This window comes from Haliotis cracherodii, unplaced genomic scaffold (assembly GCF_022045235.1).
Source record: "Haliotis cracherodii isolate W230 unplaced genomic scaffold, xgHalCrac1.p SCAF_22, whole genome shotgun sequence".
Taxonomy (NCBI): Eukaryota; Metazoa; Mollusca; class Gastropoda; order Lepetellida; family Haliotidae; genus Haliotis; species Haliotis cracherodii.
Window position 1 is genome coordinate 9,970,876 of NW_027266278.1, and position 18,374 is coordinate 9,989,249.

Consider the following 18,374-nt stretch of genomic DNA (forward strand, 5'->3'; position numbering starts at 1 on the left):
TAAGGTCTTTCTTCACCAACAAGTGAGAAGCCCAAGTGTCTTATTCAGCTCTATGTCCCCCTTTAACGCGCTATAGCCTCCTGCGACACGCACCTGTTTGGATGAGGGCGATAGGGAGTCATGCCTATGAACAAAGGTATAGATCATGTTCCCCATACTCTAATGAACAATGCCTTTCGCAATATGACACCGCCGTGTTTCAGGTGAGTGAGTGAGTGAGTGAGTGAGTGAGTGAGTGAGTTTTTTAACACCCGCTTTCAACACTGTTCCAGTTATATCATGTGTGAGACATGTCTCAGACGTTTACCACTTTGGTGAAGCCCACCAGCACGGGTATGGTGCTGACAAACCTTGAAACATAATCGGGGCGAACCGGGATTCGATTCCACGATCAATGGTTTCTGGCGAATTGCGGTCCCCGTGTTTTTGTTGACGATCCTCCAAATAGAATCCGGTTTCCCTTATGAAGACTCGTTTAAAAAGTTTTTTTTTAAACATATGTACACCAATACAAAAATGCACGTCTCATTTTGGACCCCCTAAAACCCCTCAGTGAGATAGGGGCAAGTGGGAAGGGTGCAGGATAGAGGTACGTTCGGCGCAGTGGACCTTACAATACTACTATTCACAATATAAGGCTCACAATATAAGAATCCCAATTTCAAAGATCTTACTGTTATCATGAAAATATTACTTTCATACGCAAACGACAACGCTTTACGCACATTGTGTTTTTGTCCTCACGTCATCAGTCTACTTTACTTCAACAATGTTTATTGTCTGTTTCAATGTGATACCTGTGATACTAAATGTATCTTGCAGTCTGGTATTCCGACAGCACCTGTATGTACAGCCGCGAGTAGGATACGCCTGCTTGCTGGACTTCACTTGTAGTTGTTGAGTTGGAATCTCCGCTCGACATATTTCTATTAGTAATTGTATTTGTTTGTATTATTGCCGACTAAAGAAGTTTGGACTCTTCAATCTGAGCTAATTTCCCCGTCAACACATGCGCGTTGACAACTGGTGGAGAATCCGGCTGGAGTAACTTTTGAGCTTACTCCCGATCCCCTAACCTCTCCACTTGCCTACCATCTACATACGTGTATATATCGAGGATGAATCCCCAAGTCTTGTGTCTACCCCATGAAATCGCTAGCGTCCTGAACAACATGGATCTCCAGCACCTTCATCTTGAATGGACCATCAAAGAAAGTATGGACAACCTTCAAGTGAACCTAAAATGGAGCAGACAGCCTCGAGAACAGCCAGAAGGTAAGTGACAGAACGGTTCTCCCACCCGGGAAGATTGGCCACTCGGTCCCGGTGTGCGTTCTGTCACGTTATTATCAACATGTACCTTTTCGACTCATTTCAACCTGCATCAATAAATATGGCTGCTGTCGTCTAAACTTCACCCCTGAGTTTTGTCTTCTGTCATCACCCTTAGCTACCATCCGAGGGCCGAAACCTACGCCCTTGGACAATCTTATTCGGCTTGTACAAGTATGACGTACTGCATGTGAACATAGTTTAACCCGGAATCTCCACAGGGAGCAGTCTAGAAGTTTTGGGCATGTTAGACTTTAAAACGAGGGTGCCCACCCCTCCTCACCGAATCCCGAATACCATATAACTTTTCTGTCTGAGTCTCATTTGCTCACCCCTGAATCCCGAATACTACTTGACACAAATATCAAAGGCTCATGTCAGAAATCACACTACAAAGGCTCATGTCAGAAATCACTCTACAAAGGCTCATATCAGAAATCACTCTGCAAAGGCTCATGTCAGAAATCACACTACAAAGGCTCATGTCAGAAATCACTCTACAAAGGCTCATTTCAGAAATCACTCTGCAAAGGCTCATGTCAGAAATCACACTACAAAGGCTCATGTCAGAAATCACTCTACAAAGGCTCATTTCAGAAATCGCACTGCAAAGGCTCATATCAGAAATCACACTACAAAGGCTCATGTCAGAAATCACACTACAAAGGCTAATGTCAGAAATCACTCTACAAAGGCTCATGTCAGAAATCACTCTACAAAGGCTCATGTCAGAAATCACACTACAAAGGCTCATATCAGAAATCACACTACAAAGGCTAATGTCAGAAATAACTCTACAAAGGCTCATGTCAGAAATCACACTACAAAGGCTAATGTCAGAAATAACTCTACAAAGGCTCATATCAGAAATCACACTACAAAGGCTAATGTCAGAAATCACTCTACAAAGGCTAATGTCAGAAATCACTCTACAAAGGCTCATGTCAGAAATAACTCTACAAAGGCTAATGTCAGAAATCACTCCAAAAAGGCGGAATGTCAATCACAGAGGAAAACCTATAGAACACGTTTTTAAGTTAAATTAGTGAAGAAATATCGAAAAAATAGAATATGTAGAGCATTTTGTATTTAAATGTTGAATCTGCGTATCAAATACGATGATATTTGCGTCCGGCGTACCGCACTGATGAGTCCCAAATACCCTCTAAAACAGACCCCCGAGATCCGCGTACAAAAGGGTGCTGGCAGCCTCTTAAACATCACCCGAAGCCAGGAAATCAACATAGTTGGAAGGTTACGGTGCTTCGTGTGGAGTCTCGATACATTCGGGGCGGTTAAAGCGCTGGCTGTTCTTGGCAAAGGCAAGTGTTCTGGACGCCACATAGGTTCAATGTTTTTAAATTTTTTTTATTGAAAAGATAAGTTACAAGAAAATGTTGTTGGCGCGGTCTAGTTGAAATGTTCTGTTTTTAACACCATAAACTGAAGACGCGTACGTTCAACGACCCAGTTCGCTTAACGTCAGATAGACCTTCACACAACAACCACACTATACGACCTACAAGTACAACTGAAATTCAACTGTTTTGCACAGACTTAACGCCAGGCCATACAACGCGTACAGTGTCATTTTAAATAAACAATGACAATGCATCCCTTTGGAATAACACTAAGCATGTATCTTGCAATTTATTTTTATACTGTATGAATTTGTCAGTGTGGTATTTGGTAATTCCCATTTAAAATGGTTATTACTTATAACTTAACATTTATACATGAAAATAGCTAGAATAACGATGATACTAACGCCCCACACCACACTGGGGATGATGTCAGTGATACTGATGATGGTCTTAGTGATGATCTCAGTGATACAAGTGATGGACTTTGTGATGGTCTCAGTGACACTGATGATGATCTTATAGATGCTGGTGATGGTCTTAGTGATTGTCTTAGTGATACTGGTGATGGTCTTAGTGATGGTGAGTGATACTGGTGGTGATCTCAGTGATACTGGAAATGGCCTTACTGATGGTCTTAGTGATACAGGTGATGGTCTTAGTGATGGTGAGTGATACTGGTGATGATCTCAGTGATACTGGAGATGGTCTTACTGATGGTCTTAGTGATACTGATTATTGTCTTATAGATGCTGGTGATGGTCTAATAGATGCTGGTGATGGTCTTAGTGATGGTCTTTGTGACACTGGTGATGGTCTAATAAATGCTGGTGATGGTCTTAGTGATGGTCTTTGTGACACTGGTGATGGTCAAATATATGCTGGTGATGGTCTTAGTGATAATCTTTGTGACACTGGTGATGGTCTAATAGATGCTCGTGATGGTCTTAGTGATGGTCTTTGTGACACTGGTGATGGTCTTATAGATGCTGGTGATGGTCTAAGTGATACTGGTTATTGTCTTATAGATGTTGGTGATGGTCTAATAGATGCTGGTGATGGTCTTAGTGATGGTCTTTGTGACACAACTGATGGTCTTATAGATGCTGGTGATGGTCTTAGTGATACTGTTGATGATCTCAGTGGTACAGGTGATGGTCTTAGTGATACTGGTGATGGTCTAAGTGATACTGTTGATGATCTCGGTGGTACTGGTGATGATCTGAGTGGTACTGGTGATGGTCTTAGTGATACAGGTGATGGTCTTAGTGATGGTGAGTGATACTGGTGATGATCTCAGTGATACTGGAGATGGTCTTACTGATGGTCTTAGTGATACTGATTATTGTCTTATAGATGCTGGTGATGGTCTAATAGATGCTGGTGATGGTCTTAGTGATGGTCTTTGTGACACTGGTGATGGTCTAATAAATGCTGGTGATGGTCTTAGTGATGGTCTTTGTGACACTGGTGATGGTCTAATATATGCTGGTGATGGTCTTAGTGATGATCTTTGTGACACTGGTGATGGTCTAATAGATGCTCGTGATGGTCTTAGTGATGGTCTTTGTGACACTGGTGATGGTCTTATAGATGCTGGTGATGGTCTAAGTGATACTGGTTATTGTCTTATAGATGTTGGTGATGGTCTAATAGATGCTGGTGATGGTCTTAGTGATGGTCTTTGTGACACTGGTGATGGTCTTATAGATGCTGGTGATGGTCTTAGTGATACTGTTGATGATCTCAGTGGCACAGGTGATGGTCTTAGTGATACTGGTGATGGTCTAAGTGATACTGTTGATGATCTCGGTGGTACTGGTGATGATCTGAGTGGTACTGGTGATGGTCTTAGTGATACTGGTGATGGTCTTAGTGATGGTCTTAGTGATACTGATTATTGTCTTATAGATGCTGGTGATGGTCTAATAGATGCTGGTGATGGTCTTAGTGATACTGGTGATGGTCTTAGTGATGGTGAGTGATACTGGTGATGATCTCAGTGATACTGGAGATGGTCTTACTGATGGTCTTAGTGATACTGATTATTGTCTTATAGATGCTGGTGATGGTCTAATAGATGCTGGTGATGGTCTTAGTGATGGTCTTTGTGACACTGGTGATGGTCTAATAAATGCTGATGATGGTCTCAGTGATGGTCTTTGTGACACTGGTGATGGTCTAATATATGCTCGTGATGGTCTTAGTGATGATCTTTGTGACACTGGTGATGGTCTAATAGATGCTGGTGATGGTCTTAGTGATGGTCTTTGTGACACTGGTGATGGTCTTATATATATTCGTGATGGTCTTAGTGATGGTCTTTGTGACACTGGTGATGGTCTTATAGATGCTTGTGATGGTCTTAGTGATACTGGTTATTGTTTTATAGATGCTGGTGATGGTCTTAGTGATACTGGTTATTGTCTTATAGATGCTGGTGATGGTCTTATATATGCTCGTGATGGTCTTAGTGATGGTCTTAGTGACACTGGTGATGGTTCTAGTGACACAACTGATGGTCTTAGTGACACTTGTGTAGGTCTTAGTGAGACTTGTAATGGAAATAGTGAGACTGGTGATGGTCTTTTAGTTACCAGTGATGGTCTAAGTGATGCTGGTGATGATCTTAGTGGTATAGGTGATAGACTTAGTGGTACTGGTGATGGTCTAAGTGATGTCTTTAGTGATACTGTTGATGATCTCAGTGGTACAGGTGATGGTCTTAGTGATACTGGTGATGGTCTAAGTGATACTGTTGATGATCTGAGTGGTACTGGTGGGGATCTCAGTGGTACTGGTGATGGTCTTAGTGATACTGGTGATGGTCTTAGTGATGGTCTTAGTGATACTGGTGATGGTCTTAGTGGCACTGGTGATGGTCTTAGTGATACTGGTGATGGTCTTAGTGACACTGGTGATGGTTCTAGTGATACTGGTGATGGTCTTAGTGACACTGGTGATGGTCTTAGTGATACTGGTGATGGTCTTAGTGACACTGGTGATGGTCTTAGTGAAACTGGTGATGGTCATAGTGACACGGCTGATTGCCTTAGTGATACTGGGGATGGTCTTAGTGATACTGGTGATGGTCTTAGTGATACTGGGGATGGTCTTAGTGATACTGGTGATGGTACAGCGAATCGCGTCACCTTAGACCACTGGGCCACCCGTGCCCCCGGTAAGTTAAGAAGAAACGTTTCATCTACCGTTCGTAACTATATACGTAGTAGGAGACATTGGCTCTTTATAACGCAAGTGAGTGAGTGAGTGTTTACGCTGCAATATCACGGCGGGGGATACCAGAGATAGGCTTCACAGATTGTACCCATGTGGGGAATCGAACCCGGGTATTCGGTGTGACGAGAAGACGTTTTTATCACTAGGCTACCCCCCATTTCCCCATTGATCTGTCCTTACATACTACAAACACTAAGTAATAATATACACTAAATTTATCTGTAAAAAAGGATATGCTTTAGGTACTCAACAAAGCGATATTGAAAGGAAAGGCGTAATTACACACAGCTTAAACTACACAGTTCTTATGCTGATTACACGTCCCACCCATCTTCATTAAAGGACGGTCGGGTAGCCTAGTGGTTCCAGCGTTGGCTCGTCACGCCGAAGACCCGAGTTCGATTCCCCACATGGGTACGATGCGTGAAGCCCATTTTCCGGTGTCCACCGCCGTGATATTGCTGGAATATTGCTAAAAGCGGCGTAAAACCATACTCACTCACTCACTCACTCACTGGCAATGGAAATTGTTTACCGTAATTTAAAAAAAACCAGTTACCGTGAACAGACGCGGGATAAAGACGTCTTCGAAATAGATGCTTGGGCGTCTATTCGAGTATTTACGGTAGGTTAAATTAAATAGAATCATTGATGCTTCACAAACAGGATGACATTCAACATTGTAACGTTTTTCCTTTCTAAGAGAAGGTATTGTCCTGGTCTCAGTGCATAAACATAGCCAGTCATAAAAATGTTTGATTTTAAAGAGAAGATTAGCTCATATCAAAATAAAGGAATTAATATCCGGATTGGATTTTCTGGTAAACACCGTAGGCTTGTGTAGTACAAGTGAAAATATTTTGGCCGCAGATTGTTATAAATTATTATTATTATTCAAAGTTCTTTTAAAAAACATATGCTATTTAATAACCAAAGATTGTCTAGCAGTGTATACTAACACACTCGAGATGTTTTTTCCATCTTAACCAGGTCACTTTTTCTTGCCCAAGAAGATCTGGGCACAAGCAAGGGAAATTATTACGCATAATATTATAGTTTCTAAGGAAGTTGGCTAGCTTTCACATAAACCTAATATGGCGTTATTTCAAGTCGTCTCGCGTCACCATATAAACGCGCTAAATACAAATATATATTACAAGTTTCTTCCCTCTCGTATCGAGTAATATATAGTATTACTTCCTCTTCAAACCCACCAATGATCAATAAAGAATTGAGAGTGCGTTGATCGTGTTTCGGACAGCTGATGTTTCTGTTGAGACACGAGTTATGTCCCCTGGATGGTGTACTGTCTAAATATAGCCCTTCTGAACGTTGACAAGTTGGAGAGGGGTGTCACTGCAGGAGTGCCTCAACGCGACGTACATATTAGCAATGGAGATATACACTGACCCCGTACATACACCAAGGTAAGAAGAATAAGACACCGTGTTGTTGACAAATGGTATATGTGATACATTCTGATATAGATAGATAGTACCTGTGTATATTTCGCGGACACACCTGCAACCATATCATGTGAGCATTACCGCCTTAAAGACACACACACACGACAGGTATATAATTAAAGGTGCAAATACATTTTCAGGTATAAACACACACATATCTATACTGTTAGTTACGAATTCAAGAACATTGTTGGTTTTTCTGTCAAATAAGTTTTTAAGAAAGCGAAAATATGTTTAATATTGTTTATAACGTGACCTTGAGCTTGCATTATCCTTGAATTTATTTAAATCAATAAGAATAATATAATTTATAACACGTACGTTTCAATATTGTATACTAGCTATCTTATCAGAATAACGGTATTACAAAGAATAGGGACATATTGTTTAACTATGATACTATTGGAATAACAGAGGTCACAACAATTCTGAATGTGATAAGGTTGTAAATCTATATGACAGGAAATGAAAGGCCTACATGGACGTCCAATGTAAGAGGCGCCGTGCTATATTGATGGGCACAAACACTATAGCGTTACATTATTTATCTTCTCTTACCCCGCGAAGCTCGTTCAGACCGTGGACGTAAAGCCTTTACCACGAGACACCTGGGTTTCAAAATCAAAGCAAATATTTACGTCATCCAAACCGTTTTAAAGCCACAGTATCGTCGGCGAAGGAGTGTACGCCACTTGGAAAATGTCCTAATTCAGTCGCTGCTATTTTTTCTTGTAGGAAAATAGCTACAATTCTAATTGCGTAAGCTTGGGTGGCGCTGAAATGTTTCGCAGTCAAGGGAGTCTGACACAGCGGAAATACAGATGTTGTGATATGTCATGAAAATTAATGCTGTATGACAGAATGTTCAAGTGCTGAAGAAACCATTTGAACGGTATTTAATTATGGCCACTCTGCAACCCGACACCTCATGTTCTTTTTCCGGACGAGTGAAAGAGCGTTCACTGTACTCTTCATGAATCCAGAAACTCTTTTATCCAGAAAATACCCAGACGACCGGATTATCAAGGTTACAGTTTTATGTATGTGCGTGTTTCGAAACGGGGCCTGTTTTTTTAGTGTAAGGGTAGTTTGGTTTAAAGAATGAGTGAGTGAGCATGGTTTTACGCCGCTTTTAGCAATATTCCAGCAATATCACGGCGGGGACACCAGAAATGGGCTTCACATTGTACCCATATCGGAAATCGAACCTGGGTCTTCGGCGTGACAAGCGAACGCTTTAACCACTAGGCTACCCCACCCCCCCCTTTAAGATTAAGATAATCCAAATGGTCACCACCCACACTGGTACTAAAACCCTCAGAAACCCGGATGTTCAACTGGACCATACTAAACATAATCTCCATTATCCAGACGCCTCGTAACCGATGTCCGTATAACTGAATATTTGCCAATCGTATTTGCATTTACTTGCACCAATAACTAATGACTACCCATCCAACGTTTGTATGCAGTGCGATTCCTGATTGGACTAGGTCTAGAAAATATTAAAAGTAAATACAAAAAAGAAAGGATACACCCATATTTGGTGGCTAAAAGTGAAACAAACAAGAAATGGCTTTCCGATGGTGATGTATATCATGATAGTCGTTCTTTGTACCTTAAGGTTGCAATGTTACGGCGAATGTTTTCAAGCTTGTAATTTTTTTATGACGTTTATAATTTTTTTTATCTAATCCAATTTTCAACTTGTACTTTTCTTAGCCCGTCAGTTTCTACTGTTGACTGCTACAGGACTCAAAATGTTAAATGAAATATTTATTTGTGTTGTCTGTAACAAAACGTAGAAATTATTTAACCCTACAGACAGAAATATTCCAGCTGTACCAAGAGCGTCTGGGGCGGTCGGGTAGCCTAGCGGTTAAAGCGTTGGCTCGTCACGTCGAAAACCCGGGTTCGATTCCTGACATGGGTACAGTGTGTGAAGCCCATTTCTGGTGTCCCCCGCCGTGATATTTGCTGGAATATTGCTAAAAGCGGCGTAAAACCATACTCACTCACTCACTCACTCACTCGAGAGAGTCTGTAATAATCAAGCCACACTCCACGGCTAAGTCTGGAGATTCTCTAAGCCGATTCGACAGTTGCAGAATATTTTTGACATCATTGGCTGAGTTCTATGACGTCACGAATTCATAAATATTACGTGATCAAAACAAGAGGCTGAAAGTTCGTTGAGGGGTTGATTTTTTAAACTTACAAGTGGTAAAGGGTCATATTCATGTCTAGTGTGTTTGTCGTTTAACACCGAACCCAGCTGAATGACAGCTAAGTTTAAATAATCGAGTCTGGTCCAGACAGTCCACTGATTTATACGTTAGCAACGATCCGAGCCGTTGTGGTACGTTGATGGTTGATGACAAGCAATCAAGACAGGGAGCCTGGTCGCCCGATACTGTTAGTCGCGTCTTACGACAACCATAGGTTGATTGGGACCAAGTCTAACGTTAGGGTAGAATAACCTTTTGGGAATGTGAAGAATAGTTTACTCGGAATGTGAAGAATAACTTACTTGGAATGGTAGAATAATTTACTGGGAATGTGTAAAATAACATATCAGGAATGTGAAGAATGACTAACTTGGAATGTGTAGAATAATTTACTTGGAATGTAAAGAATAACTTACTGGCAATGTGTAGAATAGTGAGTGAGTGAGTTGGGTTTAGAGTAGAATAACTTACTGGCAGTGTGTATAATAATTTCGTGGGAATGTGTAGAATATAACTTACTGGGAATGTGAAGAATAATTCACTGGGAATGTGTAGAATAACCTTCTTGGAATGTGTAGAATAATTTACAGGGAATGTGTAGAATAACTTACTTAAATGTGATGAATAACTTACGTGGAATGTGTAGAATAATTCACTAGGAATGTGTAGAAAAATCTTTTGGGAATGTGAAGAATTATTTACTGGGAATGTGTAGAATAACCTATTGGGAATGTGAAGAATAACCTTTTGGGAATGTGAAGAATAACCTACGGGGAATGTGTAGAATAACCTACTTCGAATGTGTAAAATAATTGACTGGGAATGTGTAGAATAATGTACTGAGAATGTGTAGAATAACCTACTTGGAATGTGTAGAATAATTTACTGGGAATGTGTAGAATGACTTACTGGGATGTGTAGAATAACTTACTGGGAATGAGTAGAATAACTTACTTTGAATGTGTAGAATAATTTACTGGGAATGTATAGAATAACAAAATGGGAATGTGAAGAATAACTTACTTGGAATGTGTAGAATAACTTACTTGGAATGTGTAGAATAACCTTTTTGGAATGTGTAGAATAATGTGCTGGGAATGTGTAGAATAACGTACTTGGAATGTGTAGAATAACATAATGGGAATGTGAAGAATAACTAACTGGGAATGTGTAGAATAGTTTACTGCGAATGTGCAGAATAATCTACTTGCAATGTGTAGAATAATTAACTGAGAATGTGTAGAAAATTCACTGGGAAAGTGTTTGTAGAATACTGTACTGGGAACGTGTAGAAAAACCTATTGGGAATATTTAGAATAACGTATTCGTATTATATTAAATGAGACAATGTAAATCAAACGTCTTAATTGACCAGTCAGAAAAGCCGAACTGATACAGATTTCGCCAGTTTGTTTACGTGATAGCTACAACTGTCAGAAAAATATGTTTAGATATATTCTTATATGGCACAAAAACCTATCATATGTAGATCTAAAAACTTCATACAATTAGAAAAAAATTCTAAAAAAACAACAAAATACGATCTCGAATCAGTGATACACCATGATGGGTCCAAGCTATTCGACATGGTCACTCTTGGTGTGGAAAACGTCAATATTATTGTTATTATTTTATATATGGTCAGGTATCAGAAGTCACCAGATTAACCAAAAACTCCATGTAGATGATAAAATTATTATTTAACGCCGCACTCAGCAATATTCCATCTAAACGACGGCTGTCTGCAAATAATCGAGTCTGGACCAGACAATCCAGTGATTTGAATTATGTCAGAAATATCAGACCCTGAGCACCCGGCAGACCAATGAAGTCCTTGGCTGCTTGGGGGTCATTCCTATCCGAAATACCCACAGGAGGGATTGGTTAAGACGTAATTTAACCATGAAACTAATAACTCAACAATGACATCCCAACACAAACATTATATGATAATTAAAAATTATGCTTCAGGTAATCAGTCTTCGTCAATGTCAGAGGCGGCGCCCCCCTCCGACCACGCCCTGAAATGTGTGGTTGTTGGGGACGAAGAGGTTGGCAAGACGTGCCTATTACACTCCTACAGCTCGAATACGTTTGAGAGAGATTACCAGCCCACGGTAGGTATACAGACTCAGATTACTGCCTCGGTGCAGTGTGTGGCGAGTAAACACATGACCGACTCGCCTTCCCCTGAAGGCCGATCCACTGGCAAGCTTATTCGTTACGCCAGGAGCCGGCGTTCGTCAAACGTGCCGCCCCGCTTAAACTGGGCTCTGTCTCTTCTAATCGTTACAACAAGCGCATCCATGTGCAAATAGGGCAGCAGCCAGTTTACATTGGTAGTTGCGCAAGAGGATTGGATGACAAGGTTGTCGGCCATTTTAGGAATTTGTTTAATGAGTGGAACGAATGTTATTTAACGCGCTGTCAGTGCGTTTGTTTGGTTGTTGTTTAAAGCCGCACTCAGCAATATTCCAGCTATATGACAACGGTCTGTAAATAATCGAGTCTTGACCAGAAAATCCAGTGATTGACGTCATGAGCATCGATCCACGTACTTGGGATAAGATTACATGCATCAATCGCGTCAGCGAGCCTGACCACCCGACCCCGTTGGTCGCCTCTTACAAACAAGCAAAGTCGCCTGTTACGGCAAGCATGGGTTGCTGAAGACCTATTGTACCCCAGATCATCACGGGTCGCTCAGAGTCAGTGAGTGAGTGAGTGAGCACACCTGCTTTTGCTGAAAGGTGAATGTGTATATGTTCGTGTCTGGACTAGACAAACCGGTGTTTGATAGCATGAGCAACCATCTTTACCGTTAGAGTCACGCATTGTTGTGAACTCACTCTTTTCAGTTTAATCATTTAAGAATACACATAATTGTTGACGAGTGAACACGGACCAAACATGTTGTTTTGGAGACCAGAGATTTTTTTTTTTGTTCTGGACCGTGGCGTACCCTTATGGTTAAATGTGTTCGCTCGTCACTCCTAAGGCCCAGGTTCAAATCCCAACACTGGTACAATATGTGAAGCCCGTTTCAGAATCTGGTGTCCCCTGTCGTGATATTGATGAAATGTTTATATTGTTTGATAGGCATTTCTTAGAAGTTGACGGAGAGCAAAGTGGACACAATTTATGGATAACAACTTCTTCATTTTACTGCAAAGGCTTCGTTTCCTATACAGTAAAATAAAGAAGCTGTTATCCATAAATTGTGTCTACTTCGATGGAATACAGTAAACTACGGTTATAACGAACTCGAAGGGACCACGAACTTTAGTTTGTTATAACCGTAATTCGTTATAAGCATATATACAGCATAACTATAGCAAATAGTCGGGGGAAAAAATCAGTTCGTTATATCCGTCAGTTCGTTATAAGCGTGTTCGTTATAACCGTACTTTACTGTATTGCTATAAACAGCGTAAAACCCAACTTACTCACTCACTAGGGACGAGCGAACGCGGGAGATCAGTTATATTATTTTTTCACGGGACGAAGGAGGAAGTGTTCGCTAATCACGCAGAAAGCTGGGTTCTATTCTTAAAGATTGTACCATGTGTCCCCTGCCTTGCAGATAGCTTAAAAGCGGCGTAAAACCATACTCACTCACTATTACTGTGTACAGGTCTCAGCAAGCTACAAGGTCACAGTTCAAGTTCAAGGTGAGGCGTACAGCATGGGCCTGTTTGACACAGCAGGGAAAGAGGAATATGACGGTGTACGTCCTCTCAGTTACCCGAACGCGGACATCTACCTTGTCTGTTTCTCGGTTGTCTCCCCTTCATCCTTCGCCAGCGTCACAGAAAAGGTGATTATGTCAGTTCGGGCTCATCCTCGATTAACAATGTATCTTATCGCCATTCCATTTGGATTAATCGCCATCATAACTTCGTCGCGGAAGTGACGTCACTACTTCCCCTACTTTCGTCTAAGCACGGAATTTCTCTCGCTGGTGAAAGGAATTTGATTGGACGGCTAATTTTAGCATCGTGCTTATTAAATCGGGCTTTTAAATGTTGCCAAGTTTATTTATAATAATAGTATGGGGAAATAATGAGTTGTTTTTGATGGTGTTCGTTTTTTGATTGTTTTTTAATGACCCAAGTCTTTTAACATCTGAGCTAACATTTTTCATTCGACAGTTTATTGCAGCAGATAAAAAAAATATTTTTTTGGAATAATGAATGTAAATCATGTACGCATCATCTTTCTCCAAATACATTGTGCATGGATGTTCCCCTTGCTAAGAGTTGCGACCAATATATGTCCTATAGATGAGAAATGTCAAGGCTACGGTATCGGTGGCCGACCTTGACCCAGTGCGTAATCGGCTTGTAGCCCCGAACCGTTCTATGTCAGCTATCGTTCTCACCTGAATTGCAATGTGCAAATACCAGATCTATGCCTGGAATAATACTCTATAGCAACTCTGTTCGTTTTTTGATTGTTTTTTAATGACCCAAGGTCTTGTAACATCTGAGCTAACATTTTTCATTCGACAGTTTATTGCAGCAGATAAAAAAATATTTTTTTGGAATAATGAATGTAAATCATGTACGCATCATCTTTCTCCAAATACATTGTGCATGGATGTTCCCCTTGCTAAGAGTTGCGACCAATATATGTCCTATAGATGAAAAATGTCAAGGCTACGGTATCGGTGGCCGACCTTGACCCAGTGCGTAATCGGCTTGTAGCCCCGTATCGTTCTATGTCAGCTATCGTTCTCACCTGAATTGCAATGTGCAAATACCAGATCTATGCCTGGAATAATACTCTATAGCAAAAGAAAGTCTACACCCCTGTTTGTTCGATGGTGGCTCAAACTGAAACAAAGAAGTTATTGTGATTTGATGGCGTAATATTTGAAAAAGGTATGAGAGGCGATATTACATGTGTAGCGGCTATAAAATTCCCAATTCTCGTGATGGGATTCGAACCACGGACCTTCTGATCAGAGGTCGGACGCCTTGTCCACATGACCAAAGAGGTTAACCCCGTCAGCAAGGTGACAAGGTGAGGATGTCATATGTGGGATGACTCCACGCCCTGCTACATACTCCCCCGTCAACAGAAGGCACGTCCCGGGCCGCATAGTAGGGTACTTAGACTTATTTTGCTCAAATTTAATATGAACGTGTTCAGCCCCACGTTGGGCCCCAATGTAGTGGCCATAAGATTTCCGAGTCCCGTGATGGGATTCGAACCACGGACCTTCTGATCAGAGGTCGGCAAGCTGACAGGGTAAGGATGTCATCTGTGGGATGACTCCACGTCCTGCTAAACATGCATCACATCAATACCACAACGCGCGACTGTTTTCAGCCTTGTTATCTTGGTAATTGTTTCGTCACATCCAATATTCGAGTGATGCTATGTCATGTGTTCTAAAGTAATTCCAAAACGGATTCCCGGTAATGCTGACCGAGGTCAGTGAGTGTGAGTAGTGAGTAGTGAGTAGTGAGTAGTGAGTTGGGTTTAACGCCGCTTTTAACAGTATTCCAGTTATATCACGGCGGGTCAGCTTAAAGTGGGAGGAAAGCCCGAAGTGATGCAGGTGTAAGACGTTTACCACTTCGGTGAAACCCACGAGCACGGGTATGGAGCTGACAAACCTAGAAACATACCCACAATCATAGGTTTCTGGTGTGCCCAAGGGACGCAACTCTGCTCAGCGAATCGCGGCGCCTTAGACGACTGGGCCACCCGTGCCCCCTCTTATGTAGGTACACGAGCCGAGAGTTGGTCTACTATGTACAAGCTCATTGTTTACGAGCAGGTTAACATGAATATTTCAGTGGGTCCCTGAAATCTTGGAATACTCACCAAGCACGCCATTCCTCATTGTTGGGACTAAGACAGACCTCCGAGACGACTTAGCCAATGGAGACATACCGGAAGGTATTAGCGAGAAGCCAATCACAACGCGACAAGGGAGACGACTCGCAAAGAAATTGAAAGTTAATTACATGGAGTGCTCTGCCCTTACACAGGTTGGTAATTTCCTTTGAAATTATGGTTGACAATATAAGCAGACGAGGTAGGATAATGGCCCATTTTGGCCCTCCAGTAATTTAAAATGTTAAAGCTTGTTAACTTCGTAATAATGATATGAACAATATCAGAAATGTTCAAATGGTTGATAAATGGCCTTAATTGCTTTAATAAACTTTCGGGGTGGTCGGGTAGCCTAGCGGTTAAAGCGTTCGCTCTCACGCCGAAGACCCGGGATTCCTGACATGGGTACAATGTGTAAAGCCCATTTCTGGTGTCCCCTGCCGCCATCTTGCTGGAATATAACTAAAAGGGGCGTAAAACCATACTCACTCACTCACTTATTTAACTTTCACCTACTTTTAAGGTCTGGCACGCTCAAGTGTTGTTAAAATGTGCGAAAAAGGACAAATTATGTCCAAGAAAATAATCTATGAAATCCATGACCTAAAATAATTTTTGACAATATGTTTGCACTGTTTTATCCACACCTCCTTTGAAAACCAGCGTGGATCAAAGACTTGAGCATGTACATGGCAAAACTATTTCCTGAAAACCTCTAAAATACTTCATTTTCGTCATCCACAATATGCATATGTTGAAAAAAACATATCTGATAACTGGCAAAACAGTTTCTAACCCCGGGAAGATCCGCGTTAGACCCATGCTTGCTGTAACAGGCGACTATGCTTGTTGTAAGAGGAGAATAACGGGATCGGGTGGTCAGGCTCGCTGACTTAGTTGATGCATGTCAGCGTATCCCAATTACGTGGATCAGTACTCATGACATCAATCACAGTATTGTCTGGACCAGACTCGATTATTTACAGATAGCTGGAATATTGCTGAGTGAGGCGTTAAACAACGAACAAACAAACAATACAAACACACAAGACAAAAGATCATTGTATCATTTTCTAAAGTATACAGATCAGTGAGTGAGCGAGAATAGTTTTACGTCACTTACAGCAATATTCCAGTAATATCACGGTGGGGGACACCCGAAATGGGCTTCACACTTATACAGATCAATTGTAAAAAGTCAAAAACTGAATTTTAAAACAACAATTTTTTTTTATTATCAAAATATCAGTTATACTTGATAAAATTCTCAATTATGTATTATTACAATTATTATTAATCATGTGGGGCGGTCGGGTAGCCTAGTGGTTAAAGCGTTCGCTCGTCACGCCGAAGACCCGGGTTCGATTCCCGACATGGGTACAATGTGTGAAGCCCATTTCTGGTGTCCCCCGCCGTGATATTGCTGGAATATTGCTAAAAGCAGTGTAACATCATACTCACTCACTCACTATTAATCATGCATGATTGTGACTGTCCAAATTACATGTCCGTGTCTTTGCAGCGTGGTTTGAAATGTGTATTTGATGAAGCAATATACACAGCCCTGCATCCTCCCAAATCTCGAAAGAACTCGTGGAAATGCACGGTATCATGACGTCATGCGCAGTTTAAGATGTCAGCCACCGCAATAGTAATATATGAAGATTTGGATCACTGTGCAGCAGAGCGTACATGCTGGGGGACGAGAATATCGCCCAATCCGACCGGACACGTCCTGGATAATAAGTGTGTTATATCGCCTTTCTATATTGATACATGCCCTGGACACATTCGCCACCATTGCTCCGTTTCAGAAGAGCGGTCACCACCCCATCGCTCCTAGCTCTGACTTAGCACAGACTTTCTCACGATAGTGAGAGTAAACTGACATGATATATATATATAATACTCAAAAGAAGTTAAGGATCACCCGATTCTTTCATAATGGTAAAGTTAATCGGTCATGACATGAAAGACTAAATATAGTAATATGAAAGAATCAGGTGATCCTTAACTTCTTTTGAGTAGTATACTTTGCGTGTTGTGTTATTCGGATCGGCTCAAATCAAAGGTGTAGTAGCAAATGGCTCCAGGTTATGTATTGAAAAAGAATGGAGATATAATACCCTGCATAAACGAGGATGGTCATTTGTTCGGTTATAATACATTTACTATGTACAGTTAAATCTGGCTAGTCCGGACACTGTTAGTCCGGAAACCCCGCCATTCGACTGTTTGTTCTCGGTACTTTACTACGAGTTACTCCGGACGAAATTTGTCAATCCGGACGATTTCAAAAGGAACGGTATGGTCCAGTTTTCCGGGGTTTCACTGTTCAGGTATGAATGTTTTAGTCGGAGACTTCTCCCCATATGTTTTGATGGGCCGGAATAAAAAGTCATTTAGAATTAAAACACAGCGCCATCTGCATGCAACAGTGCTTAATATTTATTTGTTATTGTTGATATTTAAACACCATTTTTTGTATTTAGTATTCACATAAATAATATGTATAGTTGTTTGTTTGTTTGTTTGTTTTTAATCAACCCTAAACCAGACAACCAGTGGCTAGAGAGCTACATGATAAGGTTTGAAGGATTGTGACACCTTCATTCGCGGTATTAATGTGTCGAGTGGCGCTAATGTCTTTTCGACCCGTGAAGATCCTGGTTAGAATAGGTCTTCAGCAACCCATGCTTGCCGTAAAGGGCGACTATGCTTGTCGTAAGAGGCGACTAACGGATCAGGTGGTCAGACTCGCTGACATGGTTGATGCATGTCATCGTATCCCATTTGCGTGGATCGATGTTCATGATGTCAATCACTGGATTATCGATGCTCATGATGTCAACCACTGGATTGTCTGGTCCAGAATCTTTTCTTTTCGACCCGTGAACATA

At 41.3% G+C, this 18,374-nt stretch overlaps 2 protein-coding genes across 2 annotated transcripts; both read left to right on the plus strand.

Annotated features, from left to right (window-relative positions):
- The first annotated feature begins 1,172 nt into the window (after positions 1–1,172).
- LOC139471473 (putative per-hexamer repeat protein 5) lies at positions 1,173–8,288 on the plus strand. Its single transcript, XM_071253833.1, has 6 exons — positions 1,173–1,275; positions 3,219–3,275; positions 3,443–3,967; positions 4,050–4,670; positions 4,753–5,826; positions 8,260–8,288. The coding sequence occupies exons 1-6, from the start codon at positions 1,173–1,175 to the stop codon at positions 8,286–8,288; spliced, it is 2,409 nt and encodes an 802-aa protein (XP_071109934.1).
- Positions 7,268–17,942, plus strand: LOC139471184 (cdc42 homolog). The gene is made up of 5 exons (XM_071253468.1): positions 7,268–7,360; positions 11,599–11,744; positions 13,262–13,444; positions 15,435–15,629; positions 16,997–17,942. The coding sequence occupies exons 2-5, from the start codon at positions 11,616–11,618 to the stop codon at positions 17,087–17,089; spliced, it is 600 nt and encodes a 199-aa protein (XP_071109569.1). The 5' UTR covers positions 7,268–7,360; positions 11,599–11,615; the 3' UTR covers positions 17,090–17,942.
- The last annotated feature ends 432 nt before the right edge of the window (positions 17,943–18,374 follow it).

Bases quoted from the DNA above. Each gene is read 5' to 3' on its own strand.
- LOC139471473 (XM_071253833.1), top strand. From the start codon at position 1,173: ATGGATCTCCAGCACCTTCATCTTGAATGGACCATCAAAGAAAGTATG. The intron at 3,968-4,049 runs GTGAGTGATACT...ATTGTCTTATAG, and splicing joins AGGTGATGGTCTTAGTGATG to ATGCTGGTGATGGTCTAATA. The intron at 4,671-4,752 runs GTGAGTGATACT...ATTGTCTTATAG, and splicing joins TGGTGATGGTCTTAGTGATG to ATGCTGGTGATGGTCTAATA.
- LOC139471184 (XM_071253468.1), top strand. From the start codon at position 11,616: ATGTCAGAGGCGGCGCCCCCCTCCGACCACGCCCTGAAATGTGTGGTT. The intron at 11,745-13,261 runs GTAGGTATACAG...TACTGTGTACAG, and splicing joins AGAGAGATTACCAGCCCACG to GTCTCAGCAAGCTACAAGGT. The intron at 15,630-16,996 runs GTTGGTAATTTC...GTGTCTTTGCAG, and splicing joins AGTGCTCTGCCCTTACACAG to CGTGGTTTGAAATGTGTATT.